General features: G+C 39.6%; 1 protein-coding gene across 1 annotated transcript in view; it reads left to right on the forward strand.

Annotated features, from left to right (window-relative positions):
• RSF1 (remodeling and spacing factor 1) overlaps positions 1-21,607 on the forward strand; it is a 113,088-nt gene that overhangs the window by 49,604 nt on the left and 41,877 nt on the right. Inside the window, exons 3-8 of the mRNA XM_065407081.1 lie at positions 3,056-3,148; positions 4,373-4,578; positions 8,731-8,885; positions 12,348-14,107; positions 16,159-16,362; positions 21,480-21,584. Coding sequence (XP_065263153.1) covers positions 3,056-3,148; positions 4,373-4,578; positions 8,731-8,885; positions 12,348-14,107; positions 16,159-16,362; positions 21,480-21,584 — 2,523 coding nt within the window. The remainder of the gene's footprint in view (positions 1-3,055; positions 3,149-4,372; positions 4,579-8,730; positions 8,886-12,347; positions 14,108-16,158; positions 16,363-21,479; positions 21,585-21,607) is intronic.

A 21,607-nucleotide genomic window follows, 5' to 3' on the forward strand; every position in this document is an offset into this window, starting at 1 on the left:
GCAATCCTGCTTTGTTCACTTTACACTTCTGGATTCCTGTAACAAGCAACAGTAATTAAATCAGGAGGAGAACAGAGCTTGCATTGCAACACCAGGCACAGCGTCCAATCTTAAGGCCTGCTTTTTAAGCTTGCATTGCAACTTTAAAGTGGCTGCAGCTCTTAGCATGCTTTATTTTTCAATTTTGCTGAAATTTTTAATATATAACACTTTACCCGCAGACCACAAATTACTGAATGGTATGCAGGAGAGGACCAGCTTTTTGTGGTAGGGAGCTGTAGGGTGTGGCAGATGGATGATTCTTTTGTCCCCCTTGCTACCAGTGATCTGTTCAAACAGAAGTAATTGGGACACATACTGAAGAGAAGATACTTGGTGTGCTTCTGGAATCTTGTTATTGTCTTTTATGCAGGACTCTTACGTGGTTATACAGAAGGTTCTGGCTTAGGCAAAGACGCATTGTTTGTCCTCAGATATAGACCGCTTAGCCCTTTTGGGAAGTGCACAGTCTGATTAATGCAGACTGTTTTGTCCCATGAGTGCTTCCTTCATTTGATCTGATCACTCTCAAAAGTTTTTTACATTCTTATGCAGTTAAGATTTATTGGCTTTGGACTAGTCTCTTTGGACCCTTCAACTGTGAAATCTACAGATTCCCAATAGACTGCTTCCGCTAGCGCTGGTTTAGGATCCAGATGTCTGTGGTCTTCTGAGACTCACCAGCTGCGTGTTTGATTCCTGCCTATGTTTGCTGCTTAAAGCAAGCAATTTGACCATGGTGCCAGTAAGTAGCACTTAGATGCCAGTGTAAGTGCCTTAAGAAATATTTTGGAGAGACACATATCAGCACCCGTTTTACAGATTGGTAGGGTATGGTCATACTTTCACGTGCAGAAATCAGCTGCTTCCTCAAGAAACCAACTCCTGTTGCTGAAGTGCTTGCCAGTTTCAAACTTCCCCTTTTGAAAAGGCAATGGTTATAGCATTCCAGATGTGCTTAAACCCATGACCTCTGTGGTAGGCTTCAGACTGGGTTCTAGCTTTCTTTGGAGTTGAGACTGCATTTATCAGGATTAAGAATAATCGGCTGGTTTTAGTTTATGGAAACTTGGTCATTGTGGTCATGACAAATGGTTTCAACAGCTCTGATGCCACTGAGTTGTTGTTTGGGCAATTAAAAGACATTTCCAGTGTTTCTGAAACTTCCCTCCATTGGTTTGAGTGATACATAGAACACAGGAGTTGGTCATTGATGTTTGACATGTCTTCTCCAATGTTTTTGATATGCAGCATCCCCCAATGATCTCCATGTTTAGAATGTTGAATACAAGAGATAAAGTAGAATGTCATCAGTTTGTTGGCAATAAACAGTTGTATCTGTTGTTCTAAGTTTTGGCCTGTGCATTGGAAGAATGGACAACATAGCTTTGTTGTCAAAACAGGAAAACTCGCTGCTGAGCAGAAGTCATTTTTGTGAGATGGTACTCTTCTTTTGTTACCACTTTCTGAAGCAACTCATTCAGCGTTAGCGAGTGAAGTTTGGCCTCCCTTTCAGCCATGCTGCTCTATCGAAAGCTACATGCTGGATGTGGTTTAGAGGCTTACTTGGCCCTGGGTACACCTTCTATTTAACAATAACATCTTGATCAGGAAGATTGATAAAACCCTTAATGCTTTCAAGAGGACTTCTGTTGCTTGCAGTTTGTTTAGGATGCAGCAGCACTTTGGGCCACTGATTTAAGCATCCATGGTACAACAGTGCCACTTTAAAAACAAACAAACAACAGTCCTCAACATTGTAGTCTCTGGGTATATTTCAGACTACCTTGAGCCTTGTTCTAGTGGACACTTGTACTTACCCACACCAACTAGGGATCCCACTATTGTGTCTTAAATATGTAAGCAGCCACTAGTGCCTTTGCTATTATGGGTCCTAGGATGTGAAATTTGCTCCTTCATGACAATTATTTTGACCCTCTCACTTTAAAAATAAATAAATAAATAATCTAAAACTTCTTATCCCAACCCTTTTTTCCCCACTGTTGATCCCATATATTCATTCTCCACCACCACCCGCTTTCTGTGGCCCATTTGGTAGGTGTTAGTTGTTTATATTTTTAAAGGTGGTCTTTTATTATAATGTTTTCAAATACATTTTAAATGGTTTGAGGTATGTGCTCCAAGGACCTCAGCATTTTATACATAATTACATCGTTTTACAACATGGAATGAATGGTAGTCTCACATACTATTTGTATTACAGTAGCATTACCTAGAGGCCGCAACTGAGAGTGTGATTCCCATTGTGGGTACGTCTACATTGCATTATAAAACCCACTGCAGCAAATCTCAGAGCCTGGGTCTGCAGACTTGGGCTCATGCTACAGGGCTAAAAACAGCTAAAAGACATGGCTTCCGAACCCAAGCTCCAGTCCAAGGCACAATGTTTACACTGCTGTTTTTGGCCGTGTAGCATGAGCCCCACAAGCCTGAGTCTGTAGACCCAGGCTCTGAGACTTGCTGCCACGGGTTTTAAAACAGTGTAGACATACCCTGTTAAGTGCTGTACAAACATGTAAGAAGCAGTCTCTGCTCCATAGTACTTGTAGTCTAAATAGACATGACAGACAAAGGGAGATGGGAAAAGAAATGGATGCACAGAGGTGAAGTAACTTGCCCAAGGTCACATAGCAAGTCAATGACAGAGTTAGTTCTATTCCTAATAGAACCTGGGTCTCCTGACTCCCAGTCTGGTGCCCTAGCTGTGGATCGTGCTGTCTCTTAAGAGTTGCTCAGAGCTAGGAAAATGGAGGCGATAGGCAAGATACTGATGCTATGCTCTTTCAGGACTTAGTGGTGACATGCCCAGTGCTTGCCCACCTTCACCTGGCTTTATCTCTGATTTTTGTCTATGGCTTTTTTGCTTACAGAAGTTGCACTGTTCGTAGATAAAAGTAAACATTGGTTTTGCAACAAAATACTCTTCCTCTGTAGAGGTTTCAAGTTACATTCATCCACTTATACTAGTTAATTTAATATTTTGTTTATCTGACAGATATGCCAAGAGTTCAACAGTACTTGGGCATGGGAGATGGAGAAGAAAGGATACCTGGAAACGAGTGTTGAATGCAAATTGGGAATTCTGAAGGTAATGTATTTACTATTTTTTGAAAATGACCCTTTGAAAACTTATAAATTGCAGTAATTAAATGTATTAAATTTGGAGCTGATGTCAGAGCTTGTAACAAACAAATATCACCAATCATAGTTGCTGATGGTCTTGTTAATGGGGATAAGCCTCAACTAAATATGGTGTTTTCTATTTGTTTTCATACTTTACTTGTTCGCACTGAAATATATTTGTAGTTACTGTTCTGCCCTTGGAGGGGGTTTACGCATGCAGTATTCTTTTTTGTTATGTGCATGAGCTAGTAATGAAACAATTTTATCTTAAGTGCAAAGGTGAGAGATGGGGCTCATCTTCAGCTTTTCAGCTCATGAGATGAGGCAGGAGTAATGAGTCTCATGTGTGATGGCTTAAATTACATGGAGTTTTACTGTAGACTAATATACTAAATAAATAATATCCATTGTTTAGCTAGGCCATTCACAAAAGGAAGCTTCCCATGTACATTGCTTTCAGATGTATATAAAATACAGAGGTTAGAGTTTCAATGGCTACTTTTAAAAGAGGAAATAGAAACACCACGCTGTGCATGTATGCTTTGGTGGTGGCTTGCTTTCATCCTGCTGTAGTAGCTGTTGGCGTGTTTACTACAGTAGAACCTCAGCCTTGCGAACAGCAGAGTTACGAACCGACCAGTTAACCACACACCTCATTTGGAATTGGAAGTACACAATCAGACAGCAGCAGAGACAAAAAAGAAAGAAAGCAAACACAGTACAGTACTGTGTTAAATGTAAACTACAAAAAAACCTGGAAAGCAGCATTTTTCTTCTGCATAGTAAAGTTTCAAAGCTGTATTAAGACAATGTTCAGTTGTAAACTTTTGAAAGAACAACCATAACATTTTGTTCAGAGTTACGAACAACCTCCATTCCCGAGGTGTTCGTAACTCTGAGGTTCTACTGCACAGTAAAGATGCCTTCATTCTCCTCTGTTTAAAGTTTACTGTTGAACAGATTTAACACCATTCTAAATGGCCACTAACAAGAAATTAAAAACTAATCTTTGATTTACCAAAAGAGTGTAATCTGGAGAGGCCTATGCATTGGATCCTCCTCTCTCTAGTTAAGTCACAAAGCCAATAAAGGCAGGTTTAAAAAGAGAACCCAAAACACACAAATAAGGTTTTTTTGGTCGTATCTTGGAGTTTGAAAAAAAATCTTTCTACATTGCAATTTTTTTCAGTACCTCTGTGAGTGTCAGTTTGATGACAATCTAAAATTTAAGAATATCATTAATGAAGAGGATGCTGATGCTATGCGTCTCCAGCCAATTGGTCGAGACAAGGATGGTCTAATGTATTGGTACCAGCTGGATCAAGAACATAATGTGAGAATGTACGTAGAAGAACAGGATGACCAGGATGGGTCTTCTTGGAAATGCATTGTCAGGTAATTTTGTTCTTTATTTTCTAGTTTATAACTGCAAATTTTAAATGTGATTATCTGTGTCTATGAAGTTCAGAGGTTGAATTCAATAAGTATCCTCTTTTCAGAGAGCAGATTCCTGTCAATTTAATTATCTGTCTTCAGACATACACAGTAGGGAAAAGCACATGCACAACTATGATTTATGAAAAAAATAGCTTGCTGGTTTGTAGGATAATAGCCAATGCATATTTCATTTTATGGTTTATAAGAGAAACACCATCTAGAGTTTAAAGATCACGGTGGATATATGGCAGTAGGATCAGGAGGAGAATTGTGCCCTCTGGAGAATGGTCCCACTATGTCCTGACAATGTGCTAGTGAGGTAAATAGAAAGGAGCATAAACTCTGCCAAATTAAGTGTAAAAATGTAATAAGAAAAGCCAAAGAGGAGTTGGAAGAATGGATAGTCAAAAACTCAAAAGGTAATAACAAAATGTTTAAGTACATCAGAAGCAGGAAGCCTGCTAAACAACCAGTGTGGCCCCTGGATGATCGAGATACAAAAGGAGCGCTTAAAGACGATAAAATCTTGTCGGAGAAACTAAATGGATTCTTTGCTTCAGTCTTCACGGCTGAGGATGTTAGGGAGATTCCCAAACCTGAGCCGGCTTTTGTAGGTGACAAATCTGAGGAACTGTCACAGATTGAAGTGTCACTAGAGGAGGTTTTGGAATTAATTGATAAACTTAACATTAACAAGTCACAGGGACCAGATAGCATTCACCCAAGAGTTCTGAAAGAACTCAAATGTGAAGTTGCGGAACTATTAACTATGGTTTGTGACCTGTCCTTTAAATCGGCTTCTGTACCCAATGACTGGAACATAGCTAATGTAACGCCAATATTTAAAAAGGGCTCTAGAGGTGATCCCAGCAATTACAGACCAGTAAGTCTAACGTCAGTACCGGTCAAATTAGTTGAAACAATAGTAAAGAATAAAATTGTCAGACACATAGAAGAACATAAATTGTTGGGCAAAAGTCAACATGGTTTCTGTAAAGGGAAATCATGTCTTACTAATCTATTAGAGTTCTCTGAAGGGGTCCACAAACATGTGGACAAGGGGGATCCAGTGGACATAGTATACTTAGATTTCCAGAAAGTCTTTGACAAGGTCCCTCACCAAAGGCTCTTACGTAAATTAAGTTGTCATGGGATAAAAGGGAAGGTCCTTTCATGGATTGAGAACTGGTTAAAAGACCGGGAACAAAGGGTAGGAATAAATGGTAAATTCTCAGAATGGAGAGGAGTAACTAGTGGTGTTCCCCAAGGGTCAGTCCTAGGACCAATCCTATTCAACATATTCATAAATGATCTGGAGAAAGGGGTAAAAAGTGAGGTGGCAAAGTTTGCAGATGATACTAAACTGCTCAAGATAGTTAAGACCAAAGCAGACTGTGAAGAACTTCAAAAAGATCTCACAAAACTAAGTGATTGGGCAACAAAATGGCAAATGAAATGTAATGTGGATAAATGTAAAGTAATGCACATTGGAAAAAATAACCCCAACTATACATACAATATGATGGGGGCTAATTTAGCTACAGCGAATCAGGAAAAAGATCTTGGAGTCATCGTGGATAGTTCTCTGAAGACGTCCACACAGTGTGCAGCGGCAGTCAAAAAAGTAAACAGGATGTTAGGAATCATTAAAAAGGGGATAGAGAATAAGAAGGAGAATATATTATTGCCCTTATATAAATCAATGGTACGCCCACATCTTGAATATTGCGTTCAGATGTGGTCTCCTCATCTCAAAAAAGATATACTGGCACTAGAAAAGGTTCAGAGAAGGGCAACTAAAATGATTAGGGGTTTGGAACGGGTCCCATATGAGGAGAGATTAAAGAGGCTAGGACTTTTCAGCTTGGAAAAGGGGAGACTAAGGGAGCTGATATGGTAGAGGTATATAAGATCATGAGTGATGTGGAGAAAGTAGATTTACTTATTCCCATAATACAAGAATTAGGGGCCACCAAATGAAATTAATGGGCAGCAGGTTTAAAACAAATAAAAGGAAGTTCTTCACACAGCGCATAGTCAACTTGTGGAATTCCTTGCCTGAGGAGGTTGTGAAGGCTAGGACTATAACAGGGTTTAAAAGAGAACGGGATAAATTCATGGAGGTTAAGTCCATTAATGGCTATTAGCCAGGATGGGTAAGGAATGGTGTCCCTAGCCTCTGTTTGTCAGAGGGTGGAGATGGATAGCAGGAGAGAGATGACTTGATCGTTACCTGTTAGGTTCACTCCCTCTGGGGCACCTGGCATTGGCCACTGTCGGCAGACAGGATACTGAGCTAGATGGACCTTTGGTCTGACCCAGCACGGCCATTCTTATGTTCTAGGGAACATGGAGGAAGACTGTGTTAATTCTCTAACCTCTTATGCTATCAGTCACAAATTAGTAATGGACGACATTATGCTCTCATTAGAATTGCAGGGTTGAGTTCTAGGCTCATAGAATGCAAAATAATTACTTAATCTAGTACAGGAAGCCAAACACAAGAACCTTCTGAAGTAGAACTCAGATCCTGGATGACTAATGATTGAGTTACAGTGTGCTAGTAACTGCTGAAATGCAGGGGCTCACTGCTCCTCTGAGTTTCAGTGAGCTCCAGCAGTTTAGCCTGGTGACCTTTTCTTGATCTTCTATACTCAAATTAATTCCTTTAATCATTCTTATTAAAATGAAGGAAAGTGTTTTTGTACTATGTAAATATTTCATTTTCTAACATGTACCTTGTGTACTGTGGCATATTTTCCAAGGAAGAGTCTTTTAATTTTGAATTTATTTATGTAAAATTTTCAAATGACTGATTTTTAATATATTCTCATGTAGAACCTTTATTTTAAAAAAATCTAGTCAATTCCAAATGTGTTTAAAGCTGGACTCTGATCAAAAGAGAATCGGCATTGAGTAAAATGGTAAACAAACATGGTGAAAGAGATCTCATAAATGCCAAATACCGTCTATAATTTAAATGATGTGTGTGTATATAGCTATAGCTTTAGCAATTAGTTGTTGAACAAAAAGTTTAAACTGCAAAGTCAATTCTCAGTGGGTTACATAACATGACCAGTGTTACCACTTAAGGAGATTTTAGTAGCTGCTTTGTGTAAATAAAGTAAACACAACAAACCAAATCAGCCAAAAGGTAAACTAGGCTCGCCTTGCATCATGCCCCTGTAGACTGCCAGGAGAAAGAGACTGCCAAAAAGCAAAGTAGGATAGGCTTATGCCGAGAGAGCCCTGGCACCATGTGTCTCCTGCTGGTGAAACACAGTAATTGTCTCTGAGATCTGAAGTGGGTTTAAAACCACCAAACTCTCCATGCTAAACTTGCGCATGCTTCAAGGCTTTGGTTTTTTGTGTGTGTAAAACCGAAATTCCTATCCAAAACAACTTGCTAGGTATTTACTTGAGAGCAGAAATATGAGAGCCCTGACTTCTAATCCTACAGTGCAGCATTGCATCCATTTAACCAGCTCTCAAAGCAGGTTGTCTGTTACTGTTCTCTGCGTCCTTACTTAAACGTTTAAATTGGTAACTTTATTTTACTTGCTTGAGCATTAATTTCCCCCCATAATCTCTGCATCAGTATAATTAATTTTAAATGTTCAAATTTTCTAGCGTTCTGTGTATTGTTTAGGGTGGGATTTTTGAAAGTACTTAAGTGCTTTTTAAAAATCCACTTTTAAATAATATAATTGCTCTTCTGTTTCATGAGTGCTGCACTACAAGGCCATTCGATGAGGGAATCTGATAATTGCTAAGGAAAACAAATGGGCATTGATGATGATAGATTAATAATTACAAAACTAATGAACAATAGACGCTCAGATCCAAAGCAGGATATCTGGAGCTTATGGGTTGTTGAGGCCACTCAGAAGGGTCAGCAAGGTAGTTTTAGTTTTACTACAGATAAAATGGCAAGTCATTTAATCACTAAATGATGGCTATTCTGATTGGACAAAGCCGATCCACTGGTCTTCTAGTTTGTAATGCAGCATTCATTTAAGCAGGTGATGTTTTTTGTTTTAGATGGATGGCTTTGGGGAGAGCCAGTAAAGAGCTTTATCAGACAACTTATTTCTTTTCTTTGTCATCCAGAAACCGAAATGAGCTAGCTGAGACGCTTGAGCTTTTGAAAGCACAAATCGATCCTGCACTGTTGAAAAAGAACAATCAGCAGGACAGCTCATCACGTGAAAGCCCTAGCATAGAAGATGAAGATAGCAAAAAGGAAGAAGAAATATCTCCACCAGGTTTTCTACCCTCTTTTTACCATGCTTTAGACATTGTGCTGCATCATATCAAAATGTTAAACTTCCTGAAAAATGAGAGGATTAGAATAGGCCTGTTTTTTTGTTTGTTTGTTTTTTTTAATTATTTTCTAAGCTAAAATTCTCTGATCCATGTATCAAGGATACATTTTAAACCTTTTCACACATCTTAAAATTCAAAATAATTTGGGTGTGTACTCAGTTTACTTTAAAAAAAAAAAAAAAAAATCCCAACAAATTACATATACAACTTTCCATTCTTTTAAAAAAATGTAACTTTGTTTTTGTGGTATTTTGTGTAACACCATTGACACTTGACATTTGCTTTCCTATCCCCATCTTTCTTTCATTTGTCATGCATTAGGTTTCAACCCAGCCTCACGTTTCTAATGGACATGAAACTCCTTCCACCCCCCAAATTTGTGTAGTGGCATAATTGATGTCAAACACCACACCCATAGTTGTGTTGACATTGTTTTTGGCTTTGGCTTTGTATCACAAAATATGGATTTTTCTTCACTTTAGTAACCTATGCTTTAAAATCAAGAGCAACACATGAGTTCAAGATAGTTTTAAATTGTTGGATTTAAGTACAGTATTGTCAGGTAGCTTAATAATCCCAATGAAGATCTGTGATGAGCTTTGTTTGATAACAAGCCCTTAACTGTGCACATTTTATTTTTTCTCAAAAGTGAAGAAACATTACTTCATTCCTTACTGCTTTGACACTGCATATTTCTGATATGTTGCCTAACTTATTTGATGTATTGGGTTTTTAATAGGAATCAGTTAATGTTAAATGCTTCTCCTTGTAGTAAAAGACCTAATTTTTCAGGTTCAAAGCAATTAAAGGCCTGTCTCCCCTGGGGAATCTGGTTTTAAAATTGGTTTGCATTTTTGGGGGGAAATTTCCACAATGGGGACAAGGCTTTCAGGATCACATTGTGCCCTCCGTTACACCCATGCCAATCGTATTAAAGATGGTGAGTGTTATAGGTGTAACTGTGGGCAGAATTTGGCCCAGAGTTCTGGCCTACAAGAGGAAGTATTGCTATTTCATTGACATTCGATGCATGTTCTTCCAAAGAACTGGTGAAGGGAAGAAGCAATTAATACAATGATATAATATTGTGAGGTGCTGTAGAAACAGGGAAGAAATCTTATTGTACAATTAACTGTATCATTGCTAATATCAATAATTAATACAGAGTATGATCTGTATTGGTTGATATAAGTTTAATATAACTAAGATATTTGACAATGGCTAAAGTTGTAATTACATTGCAAATAAGAGATGATCAAATCTCCCCAATACTACAGAGTTAATTTCAAGCAATGGTCTTGCAATTGGTTCAGTAAAAACTGGTCAGACCAGTTTAAGCTACCTAAACTCAGGGCTATGCTTTGGCTCTAACTGATTGATTTAAAAGTCTATTTAGCTGAACCAGTTTTAAAACAGTTCTCCAGTATAGACAAGCCAATCATGAGACAAGACAGCACGGTACACCAATCCGTCAAAGTTCGCTAATGTCACTACTCATGTTAGGCTAGCATCTGATATGCATTGCTTGTAGAATTTCTAGTGCTAGACAATGGGGTTGTGTCTATACCAGACAATGGAATTACTTGTAGCTGGTTTAGGTACAAACAGTTCAGCACTTAAACCATTCCAGTTGCACAGCCCTCTGGTACCTATTGCACAATCCAAGTAATACTTTCAGAAACCGTATGTTCTGGGAGATCGTGAAATAACACCCTACCCCGGAATGTACTGTTTGTTTGTCCACATCTACACCGGCACTAAATTATTCCATACTAAAACAGTTTAAACGGAACCACTTCTTAAATCTGCTGAAAGTCTACTCTACTCAAATGATGTTTTGAGAGCTTGTAAACAGCTAAAGCCCTCTTTGTGAGTGGATGTGAATGCTTTGATGTAGGGAACTAAATCAGTTCTTAGAATGGGGAATTTGTCTAGCATAGACCAGGATTAGAATGGCTGCTGCCCTCTAATGCTAGAAGCTTGAGGGAGAGGCATAGCCAAGGGAAAAGCGTTGCAAAAGAAAGAGGTCAAAGACAGGGGAAGAGGAAGCGGGAAAAGAGTAGACACAGAAAATGTATCCTACTCTTCTCTCTGGTAAGCACTGCCTTCAAGAAAGCCACTTGCAGCATTGAGAAGTTACAGGGGAAACCAGAGTGTAAATCATCTAAGTAAGGAGGAAAAAATGGGTCTGGACCCTTTGAAATATTGTCCCTGGTTTTGCATTCATGGGGAGTTGACTTCTCTCTCTGACTTCTGAAACTAACTAAATTGGGTTTGGTTTTTCTTTCAAAGTCCCTTGAGTTTCTCCTCACCAATTTTTTTTCCCTTCTATACACTGTTTTCTTGTTTCCTGTTTGAATGTGAGTTAAGCTAGCTCTTGGATTCCCCCTCTTCATTTAGAACTAAACCAGCATTTTGGGAAGCTTTCATCTGGGAAAGGACTTAAGTTAGTGCAGGGGGAAAGGAATAACTTGGTGCTGGGATTTATTGCATTTTGGAATAGTAAGAGCCTTTCAAGTGTTGGAAGATCACACTGCAGAATATGTAGTGCTATTACATCTCATTTTTTGTTGACTTGTATCACACACCTACTGGAAATTCTATCTCAACTTCTGTGCAAAGACCATACCATCTAACTCTGGGTAGATCTGCTCCCTGCAGTTTTCTCTTATGTACTTGTACTCTGCACTTATTTTGTACGTGTTGGTCCCGTTGAAGTCAACGGGACTTGTGTGTGTGAAATGAATGCAGAATGTTATTTATTATTTGTATTGTGGTAGCACATAGGAGACCCAGTCATGGACCATGGCCCCGCTAGAGTGCAACAAATCTGGGTGAATTTTGGTTCAGGACATAGTATTGCAGCTTTTCCTCTTCTCTCTGAAACAGAAAAAAATAATAAGCAAACCCTTCTGAAAATATCAATGTGTATAAACAAGAGTGTGGTTTGGATGTGGACACTTCACTTGAAATTCTAGTATAAGGAATTCTGTAAAACATTTTGTCATAGTGAAATAATGCAAACTGTCAAGTCAGACTTCTTTTAAAAACTAGTGTTACAGACCTCGTGCTTAGATTTTATGTACACACTTTTAGAAAAAAATTACTAAAATTGATTAGGGAGCTAAAAGGTCAGCATAAAAAAGATAGATCTGGGGCTCTGCTGATATTCTCTGTTAAGTTTAGAATTATCTCTGGTTTTTAATTGAACTGAACTGCCGTTCTGTCCCATTCTTTAGCTAATATTTGTCAATCAGACGGCAAATGCCAGTGTTAGGCCAAATCCTTAATTTCATTAGAGAGGACTCATTTTGATTGTTGTAGGATGCATCTTTAGCTTTATTTTTTTTATCCTAGAATTCATCTGGTTATGTTATATTATTTTGTTTCTATTTTAACAGGAAATGAATTAAAAATAAAAGAAGAAGAGGAGAACATGGAGGAACAGTCAAAGGAATTGGAAAGCCTTCCTCCACCTACAGTTCCAGCAGATGAAAACATGATGAAAATGGAGAAAGTGGAAGAAAAGGAAATTATAAAACTGCCAGTCATAGTAAAGCTAGAAAAACCTTCAGAAAACAGTGAGGAAAAGCAGATTACCAAAGAAGAAAATGATTCCTTTAAAGAAAATGTCAAGCCTGTTAAAGCAGAAGTGAAGGAAAATAAAGTAGAACCAAAAGATTTAAAAGAAGTAAAAAGCAGCACAGATAAAATAACAGTACATGAGCCTGAGAGATTAGAGTTTTGTGTCAGTGTCAAAACCCCTCAAGAAGTTGTGGAGAAATCTGCAGAAGAAAGTGAGAAACTTAAAAATGACCAGCAGGCAAAGATACCACTGAAAAAGCGAGAGATCAAGCTGACAGATGACTATGACAGTCCAATAAAGGGGTCCTTGTGTAAATGTGTTACTCCAACAAAGGATGTCTTGAAAGAGGAAGGAAAACCAGAGGAGGAGGGTTTTAGACGAGTCCCTACAATCACTGCTTTATGTCCTGATGGGAAATTGCTAGTAAATGGAGAGGTTAGCAGTGAAAAAGTCGCCCAAAATGTCACCCAAAATAATAAGTCAGAACATTCCATTAGCACAAAGGAAGACATCAGCAGCTCATCGAAGGAGAAAAATTGCGTAAGTGGGGGGAAAATATCAGACTCTTTAAACTCTGTTAGCAAAATTGTGAAAACATGTGAAGATGAGAAAAATGTGCCTACCGACAAAGAGGTAGCTGCTACGATCTCTGAGGTTTCTAATCAGAAAGTGCCTTTAAAGGAGGAATCTAGTCTTATGGAAAATGAGTCCCTCGACAGTATGACTTCTGAGGTGGCAATGGAGGACTCATGGAAAGCAGGATACTGCCCCAAGAAACCTGAAGAGAAATTAGCTTTGAAAACTAGGAAGGACAGACGACCACCACTCAAAGAATGTTTAGAAAAGCTGGAAAAGTCCATGAAGACATCCACTCCTAAGGAGCTACCCAAGCTTGATCTAACAGATGAAGAGGGTTTGAAAAGTAAAAATGAACTGGAGAAGAAATCTGACTCTCCAAAAGCAGCTGAAACACCTCCATCGTCTATTCCTCCTGTTCCTTCCGAGAAATCTGCTTTAGAAAAAGAGGGCTCAGATTCCAAAAACATACTTCCTGATGAAAGCAAAGTTCAGGAAGGATCAGATTCAGAAAAACAAAAGGAGGAATTTGAAGCTCCCCGGACAGAACCAGATAAACAAGATAATGCCCAAACCTCTAATACAGAGGAGTCTTCAGAGACTAAAAAGGAATCTGCAGTACAAAAAAGCAAATTTAAATATAAACTGGTTTCTGAAGAGAACATCTGTGTAACAGATAACAAGGAAATAACCTCCGAGAGGCAGAAGGAAGGGATCAAGTTAACCATCAGGATCTCCAGTAGAAAGAAAAAGCCTGATCCACCTCCGAAGACTCAGGACACCGAGCAGAAGGAAGAGGAGGAAGTCAATGTTGGTCGCACTTTAAGGAGGTCTCCAAGAATATCTAAACCTACTCCAAAAGTGGTGGAGACTCGGGATCAGAAAACTGACAAAAAACGAGGTGAAGAAGAGGAGGAGAAATTGGCAGTGCTGCAAAAGCAAGACCGAAGAGAGGATGTGAAAAAACAAGAGAAGGAGTCCAATTCTAAAGTGAGCAAGGTAACACCATTATAGTGCACAGGAGGAGATGGTTGTTTTCGATCTAAGGAAAACACATTTGTGGAGGAATGTTGAGAAGCATGCCATTATGGTTAATTTATGCATGTTACTAGTCCAGTAACTTGGTTAGGTCAGTGACTGATCTGAAAACAGCCCCCAGGAGAGTGCTAATAGCTATTAACATCATAATTTGTAAGTGTCAGAATTCTTATGTTGAACCTGGTTTTAGAATAACTAGTGCAAATTATTTTATTTTCTAGAGGAGCTTATCCTTATTAATCAAACCTTCAGGATGCTTTAAATCCTATAGGTGGGATGCTTTAACCATGAATAAGATGCTGAAGATTGACTGTGTGATGTATATGCTGATGCTTGGTCAATTTGATGATGATGGCGGATAGATGGCAATAGGAAAAATGTTAAAGTAGTAATGATATGTAGAATTTAACAGGAGTTTTGTTCTTGAGAGTAGCTGAACCACTTTTAGAGGGATTATGAGGGAATTTCTTATCTAGGCTGAATGTAGATTTTATTTTGGGTTCAGAAAGTGTGTTTTGCATGAGAAGTTTATCTTTCAGGCACAGTTTTAAAGTTTTTATAGAGTAGAAATGATAGTGAGCTTGCAGGTAGAAGACATGTACAGCCTGCTATTAGCCATGCTGTGACTCTGTTTTCTTTTTGACCTGTATGCCTTCCTGAAAAGCTAATTAAAATACATTTAAAAAACAGGAAGATAGAGGCAATATTTTTCTTTTTAAAAGTGTCCTTGGTAAAAGGACAGTGTCAACTTGAAATCTAGTTAATTTCAAAAATGAATAACTAGTTTTTTTTCAGGTGCTATTCCTGTTCTGAATCCCCTTACTAGCTTTCGTAGTTCTACAAACACCTTTTTCTCTGTTTAAAAAAAGTTTTTTTTCTCTCTTCTGTTGCGGTGTCAATAACCTTCACAAACAAAATGAGAAATTGACCTTATAGGGGACAGGTGAAACTGTTATATAGTAAGTGCTGTCAAATGCCTTACATAAACTGCAAATTACTGAGATTTTTTTCATCTTTCAGTTCTGGTAATAATAGGTGCTACAAGTAACAATATGTTAAAATTGAAACAAGTATGGTCTTAAATGGACATAGCTTTTGAAAGACTTAATGATCTAAATATGTGTAGTGAGATTCAAAAATTAATATAATAGAGAATTTGGGGCCTGGTTTCCTTGTATAGAACACACACATGCACACAGTCCTCCCAGACATCTTCCTCCTCCAACCCCACAGGCAGAGAGAACACTTAACGATGACAGCAATTTATCTCTTACAATATGATGATTCTAAAAGTAAAATAAAAGTCACATTCTATCATTTGTTTTTCTAAAAGGAAGCAATGATAGAAATATATTCTCTTTGGATTGAGGAAAGGCAGCTTTAAAATAAGGTTTATTGTACTCTGGAGGGGAAAAGTTTACGTGTGAAAGTTCTCATGTTCACTATGCAAAATTACCTTGTCAAAGTAGAAATTTTAGATTTTGATAGCTCAACAAAGGAGTGGAGTCACATTCTAAAACTTCGTCTTCACGTCTTTTAAACCTCACCTGAAGCATTTTCTTTGCCTTTACCTCTTAATTTCCTTTTTTCCTTTAGTTGTAATTAGTTCTGTAAGGATTTTTGTACTCAATGAAAGATCTACTCATTGAAGCTGCTCTATGAGGGGGGAGGGATAGCTCAGTGGTTTGAGCATTGGCCTGCTAAACCCAAGGTTGTGAGTTCAATCCTTGAGGGGGCCATTTAGGGATCTGGGACAAAAATCTGTCTGGGGATTGGTCCTGCTTTGAGTAGGGGGTTGGACTAGATGACCTCCTGAGGTCCCTTCCAACCCTGGTATTCTATGATCATGCTACATTTTCCTGTAGCTGTTCTGATTGAAATGAATCAGTTCATTTTAGAGAACATTTACTCAAACTTAAAAGTGTGATGGTCTTTTTAACTTAGAAAACCCACAGTGTAAATGACAAGGCAATGTAAGAGCCTTTTGCTGCATTTTATCTTTGGACCACTAGGTCACACCGAGAAGCAAAGTGCGGTGGACAGGAACTCGAACACGTGGCAGGTGGAGATATTCAAGTAATGAAGACAGCGAGGAGTCTGAGACCGAAGAAAACTCTGAGGAGGAATCTGAGGGGGGAGAGGAAGAAGAGGAACCTGCACCTGCTGATGATGATGAACCATGCAAGAAGTGTGGCCTTCCCAATCACCCTGAGCTAGTATGTTCTTGATCTACAAAATAGTGTGATGGGAAAAAACTTCCATTAATCACCCTGAAAGTGTTGGTTTTTTAGACTAGTAATGTGTAAAACATCGCTATTTCTGCTATGAGAGAGCTTTCTTCTGAGAGATGAATGGTATTTTATGATAAACAATCCCTCCCTGGGAAAAGCGATGGGGCAGGTTTAATAGGTGGTAACAGGAAGGGGACATGGATAAGACTGCAATATGTCCACTAGTCATCTTAATACAAACAGGCTTTTAATGCTGTGGGTATGCCCTGATGGCTTGGGGCTAAGATGAAATCTGCTTCCAGCATGGCCCCCCTCACATCGCTTGTCCTGTCTGCTTCCAGTCTGGATCTTGCTGACTGACATGATGGTGGCCTGAGGAGGAGGAGGAGGCAGGGTTCAGAATCCAACTTGATCTCTTCAGCCTTCCCCAACATTTACTCTCTCTTCCTTCCTCTTACCAGTTCTGAGTCTCATGTTGGGAAAAGGGAGGGTGTATGAGACAGATCATTATTCCTGGAGCAATTCTGTGCCAAAAAACTCAAAGTTCTGCACACAATATTTTAAAATCCTGCATATGTTATTTGTCAAAATAATACAATATAATCATGCCAGTTTCAATTAGTTTGGTGATTTATTTCAAAATACCTGTCAACAAGTGTGTGTGTAACAATACAGACAACAAAAAAGATTCAGGAAATGTTTTTTTGACAAATAGATTTCTTACAAGTCATATTAATACAGAACTTTGAGTAATAATTCGTTTAAACTACAATATAGAAACATATTTCACGCACCCCTCAGAAGTAATGCAAAGGCTTAGGGAGTCAGGGATAATGGAGGACCTAAAGGAGAGGGAAGTAATTGCTGGGAAGGAGCCTGGGAGTGAATCTGGGGGGTTGTTGCGCGGGAGGAGAGTGTTATGGAGTTGGGGAGCCTCCCCCATGCAGACCCTATCTAACCCTAGTCTCTCCCATTCAGTCAGGCACATCTGCCCCTGTCCCCATGCAGAGGTGATGCATGGGGGGAGAGAGGGAAGGCATGCACATGCCACCCTCTCTCCCCCTCCCCCCCGCCCCGATTGCTCAGCCACATGGTGTGGCCAGGCCCCCCCCCCCCCCCCCCCCCGGTGGAGCAGCTGAGCTGGCGAGCTGTGCCAGGCAGAGAGAGTCAGGAGAAACCGCTGGAAGCTGTGGTGAGGGGCTGCTGCTTTAACTCTGCTGGGGAAAGCAGGAGGAATAGCTAGGAGCTGCAGAGAGGGGCCGCTGCTTTCTGGGACGGGCGGGGTCCAGCTTTCCTGAAGGGGGGGCTACCTGGGGAGCGAGTGACTTGAGCTGTTCTGGGGTTGTGGCCCCCCCCCACTATCAGCAGGTATGGGTCATCTCTGTCCCCATGTGTCCCTGCACCCCCACTCAGCCACGCCGCCTCCCCATCCGTCCCTGTACCCCCATCTGGCCTTGCATCCCTACTCCCATTCAGCCCCTGCCCTAGTCTGTCTCCATCCACTGGCCCTTCTGAACCCCATTCTGAGACCACCCCAGCAGCACCTTGTGCCCCACTCTGTCCCCCTATATCCCGTGCTTCCTCCCCTGGCCCCGCGGGCAGGGCACTGTGAGGAATGCAGCCTCTCTTCCACCCTATCAGCTGCTGACTGCTGCAGCTGGTGAGCCAGCCGCCCTCTGTTCTGGTGCCATAGCAGCCTCTGGTGGCAAAAGGCATAACTGCAGAGCCTCTCCAGCAGAATGTATTTTCTGCAGAGGGAAAAAAAACCCTGCATGGGACATGAATTCTGTGCGTGCGCAGTGGTGCAGAATTCCCCCAGGAGTAGATCATTCTCTGGCCTCCTTATTGGGCAACAGCTAGCTTTTAACCTTCATTGTGTGATGTTTTTGATCCCTTTGACATCACAGGCAGAGAATTGGGACCATTTACTTGGAACCAAGAGGGAAGAGTGCAAGTTCGTTTCACCCCCTAGGATGTCTTATCTTTTATAGTGTATACTCTGTTATGTTTGTACATAGCACCATGAAGATCTGACTTGGTTGAGGCCTCTAGGTTACTAGAACATAACATAAGAACGGGCATAGTGGGTCAGACCAAAGGTCCATCTAGCCCAGTATCCTGTCTTCTGACAGTGGCCAATGCCAGGTGCTTCAGAGGGAATGAACGGAACAGGTAATCATCAAGTGATCCATCCCGTCACCCATTCCCAGCTTCTGGCAAACAGAGGCTAGGGACACCATCCCTGCCCATCCTGGCTAATAACCATTGATGGACCTCCATGAATTTATCTTGTTCTTTTTTGAACCCTACTACTGTAATATAAATGAATAAATTACACACACACACACACAAACTATTCTAAACGAACATTAAGGTTGCAAAGTCAAGCCGCTCAGAAGTTAGGAAAAGGCAAAATTAAGGTTCCCATGCAATCTTAATTGAGCCCCTTTGTACATATGCATTATGGGAGAGTCTTAATTACATGATCATATATTATTTTTCTGCAGGCCTCTTACCTCATTCAGTGTACAGGACGGATGGTGCTCAATTTATGAGCAGCTATTCAATATTTTGTTTTAACCTCCATTGTTCAATATATGCACCCTATTCAAACCCTGTTCGGAAAACAGAATTATTAATTTCCTCATGGACTTTCTATGGCATTCAGACTATATTATATCTGAGTGTTTCACAAATGTTCATTTATTTTCAGAACACCTCTTGTTAGGAAAGGGGCTGTTATTATCACCATTTTATAGATGGGGAGCTAAGGCACAGAGTACTTAAGGTCAAAAGTGTCCACTAATTTTGGGTTTCCAATTTCAGACTTCAGCACCTGATTTTTCAGAGTATGTAGCATTATATGGTGCTTTGTGTTTAAAGCACAATTGTGTCTGTCAGTACTCGGCACATCTGCAAATCAGAACCCAGGATCTCAAATTAGGCATGCCGAGGATGAGAAGCGCACAGTTAGTGGCCGCCTGTTAAAAGTTGGGTTGAAGTGGCTTGCAGAGCATCACAAAGGAACTCTATGGCAGAAACCGGGATAGAAACCAGTTTTTTACAACAGACTTATATAGCTTTAACCATGAAATCATCCTTTCTCTTCCTGTAGTCCCCTTCCTCATTCACTACACACCTTCCAAGTTCTGCAACAAATGAATCAGGGATCCTGTGAAAAATAAATATGTAACTAAAGACTTTATCATAAATACAAGAGTAGCAAATTAAAGTTTCCTAGCTTTTCTGGCATTTTCTAACTTTTGAGTACTTGCCTTCACAGCCTTAATTTTCCTCTAATGTCACTTTTTGGCATGTAATAGTCACTTTAATTGCAGACTGAAGTCAGAACACTTTTTCTCCATGATAAACTGAATAAAAAGAAACTATCAGACTTCTCACCTGGTTCACTCTGCTTTATTTTTAAAAATCAGTTCGGATGTTTATGAAGTAAGTGCACAATCAAGTAGTTTGAAAACTACTTGCTGCCCAGTATAAAAAACAAGTGTTCAGAAATCATCCAGCTTGGTGCCACTTAATGTATAATAAAGTCCAGGCCCATAAAGGTCCAGACCCAGAATTTAAACATTAAAAACATCTTTTATATGAAATTTTAAATAAGACAATTATGACATATCCTGAATGTAAAACCCCATGCCGTTTGGTGATGAAACATTGGGTTTTACGTTCTGGGTATGTCCTTTGGAATAATAAGGGTGGATTACTTTCCCCCCCCTAAATAAGCCATGGGGCAACAATCTGTGCCTTTTTTAGAGGTCATTACTTTTTCTCTAACTCTTATGACATGGGGGTTTACTGTGCGTGTGCATTAAAGGAAAACTCCAGGGCAGTATATGATCCTCTGATGATTACTTAAATAATTCACCAAAAACTGGGTCTTATATATAACAAAGAATGAATTAAATAGGAAGCTGCAATACGGGGTATCTGAGAATGCAGGGTAGGACTTGAGAGAAACAGAGAACCCATTTGTGTGGATAGGAAAGAAAATGTAAGGGGTAAATTTTCAGAAAAGCCACTGCTATGTTCAGCTTTGAAAGTTCTTGCTCTTCCATGTGGAATCAGCAACCTAGTCTCAATCTGCATCATATGTCTGGAGTGCTTGCTGAGATGTATCATCATTTGCAGCTTCATCTGAGGCCATTCTCATTTGTGAAGGTAATGTGACAAGTGTTTCCTAAAAACTGTTCTAGAGATCCATTTTGCATAAGTATATGTTCATATGCAGTAAATTAACTATTTAAGGATCATAACTTATCACTGGAGTTTTCCTTTATATTTTTTCAATATTGTAAGATGCTGAATATTACAATATTTTAAATGGAATGGAATTCATAAGAAAAGTATAGCCTGAATATCCGTGAAGACTTCCTGACCGAGTTTCTTTAGAAGTGGCATTATCTGCTCAGTGAAGTGCTGAAAACCCCATTGCTTGAGATGCTTACCACTAAATTGAACAAAGGACTGATAGATGACTATTCTCTATAGCATTTTATCTCTAATTTCTACAGTTCTGCTTTAACAACACTTGCCACTCATCTTTAACATTTATATTTATCCGGCAAATCATAATGCTCACTCATGCCATTAATCCACAAAGTAAGCGTTCTTTTAGTTATGTGACAGACATGCCAGCATGGTTGAGACCACTTTAGTAGCTCCTTGAATGAATTGCGTACTCCAGTGGATGTGCACACAATTCACATCAACTTTGCCATCTCCTGTTTGATGGAAAAGAGGCATCTAGGGTTTACTCTGATAAATCAATATGCATTTTAACAGCTTCCTAATTCTGTGTTCTCCTATGATTCTAGACAATCCAGATAGGGTTTGTTTGTGTCTGTACACATGATAAACAATCCAGAGTTAAGGCTGAACATCCTGGTACATCAACTGTTCCATGAAAAGACATGTTTTAGCTTTCCATAAAACCCTAGAAATAAGTGATTTTGGAGGTTCTGAAGTTTGTACGGATCAGAATATTTATGCAGTTGTTTCAGCACTGCCTAGAAAATAGCTTTAGAACTTGTTACCTGCCAAGAGGTGCAAACTGATGCTAATCTTTTACTTTGTTTCCACAGATTCTGTTGTGTGACTCTTGTGACAGTGGATACCACACAGCCTGCCTTCGACCCCCATTGATGATAATCCCAGATGGAGAGTGGTTCTGCCCACCTTGCCAACATGTATGCTTTCTAGTTGACTAGTT

The sequence above is a fragment of the Emys orbicularis genome, chromosome 1 (genome assembly GCF_028017835.1).
Source record: "Emys orbicularis isolate rEmyOrb1 chromosome 1, rEmyOrb1.hap1, whole genome shotgun sequence".
Taxonomy (NCBI): domain Eukaryota; kingdom Metazoa; phylum Chordata; order Testudines; family Emydidae; genus Emys; species Emys orbicularis.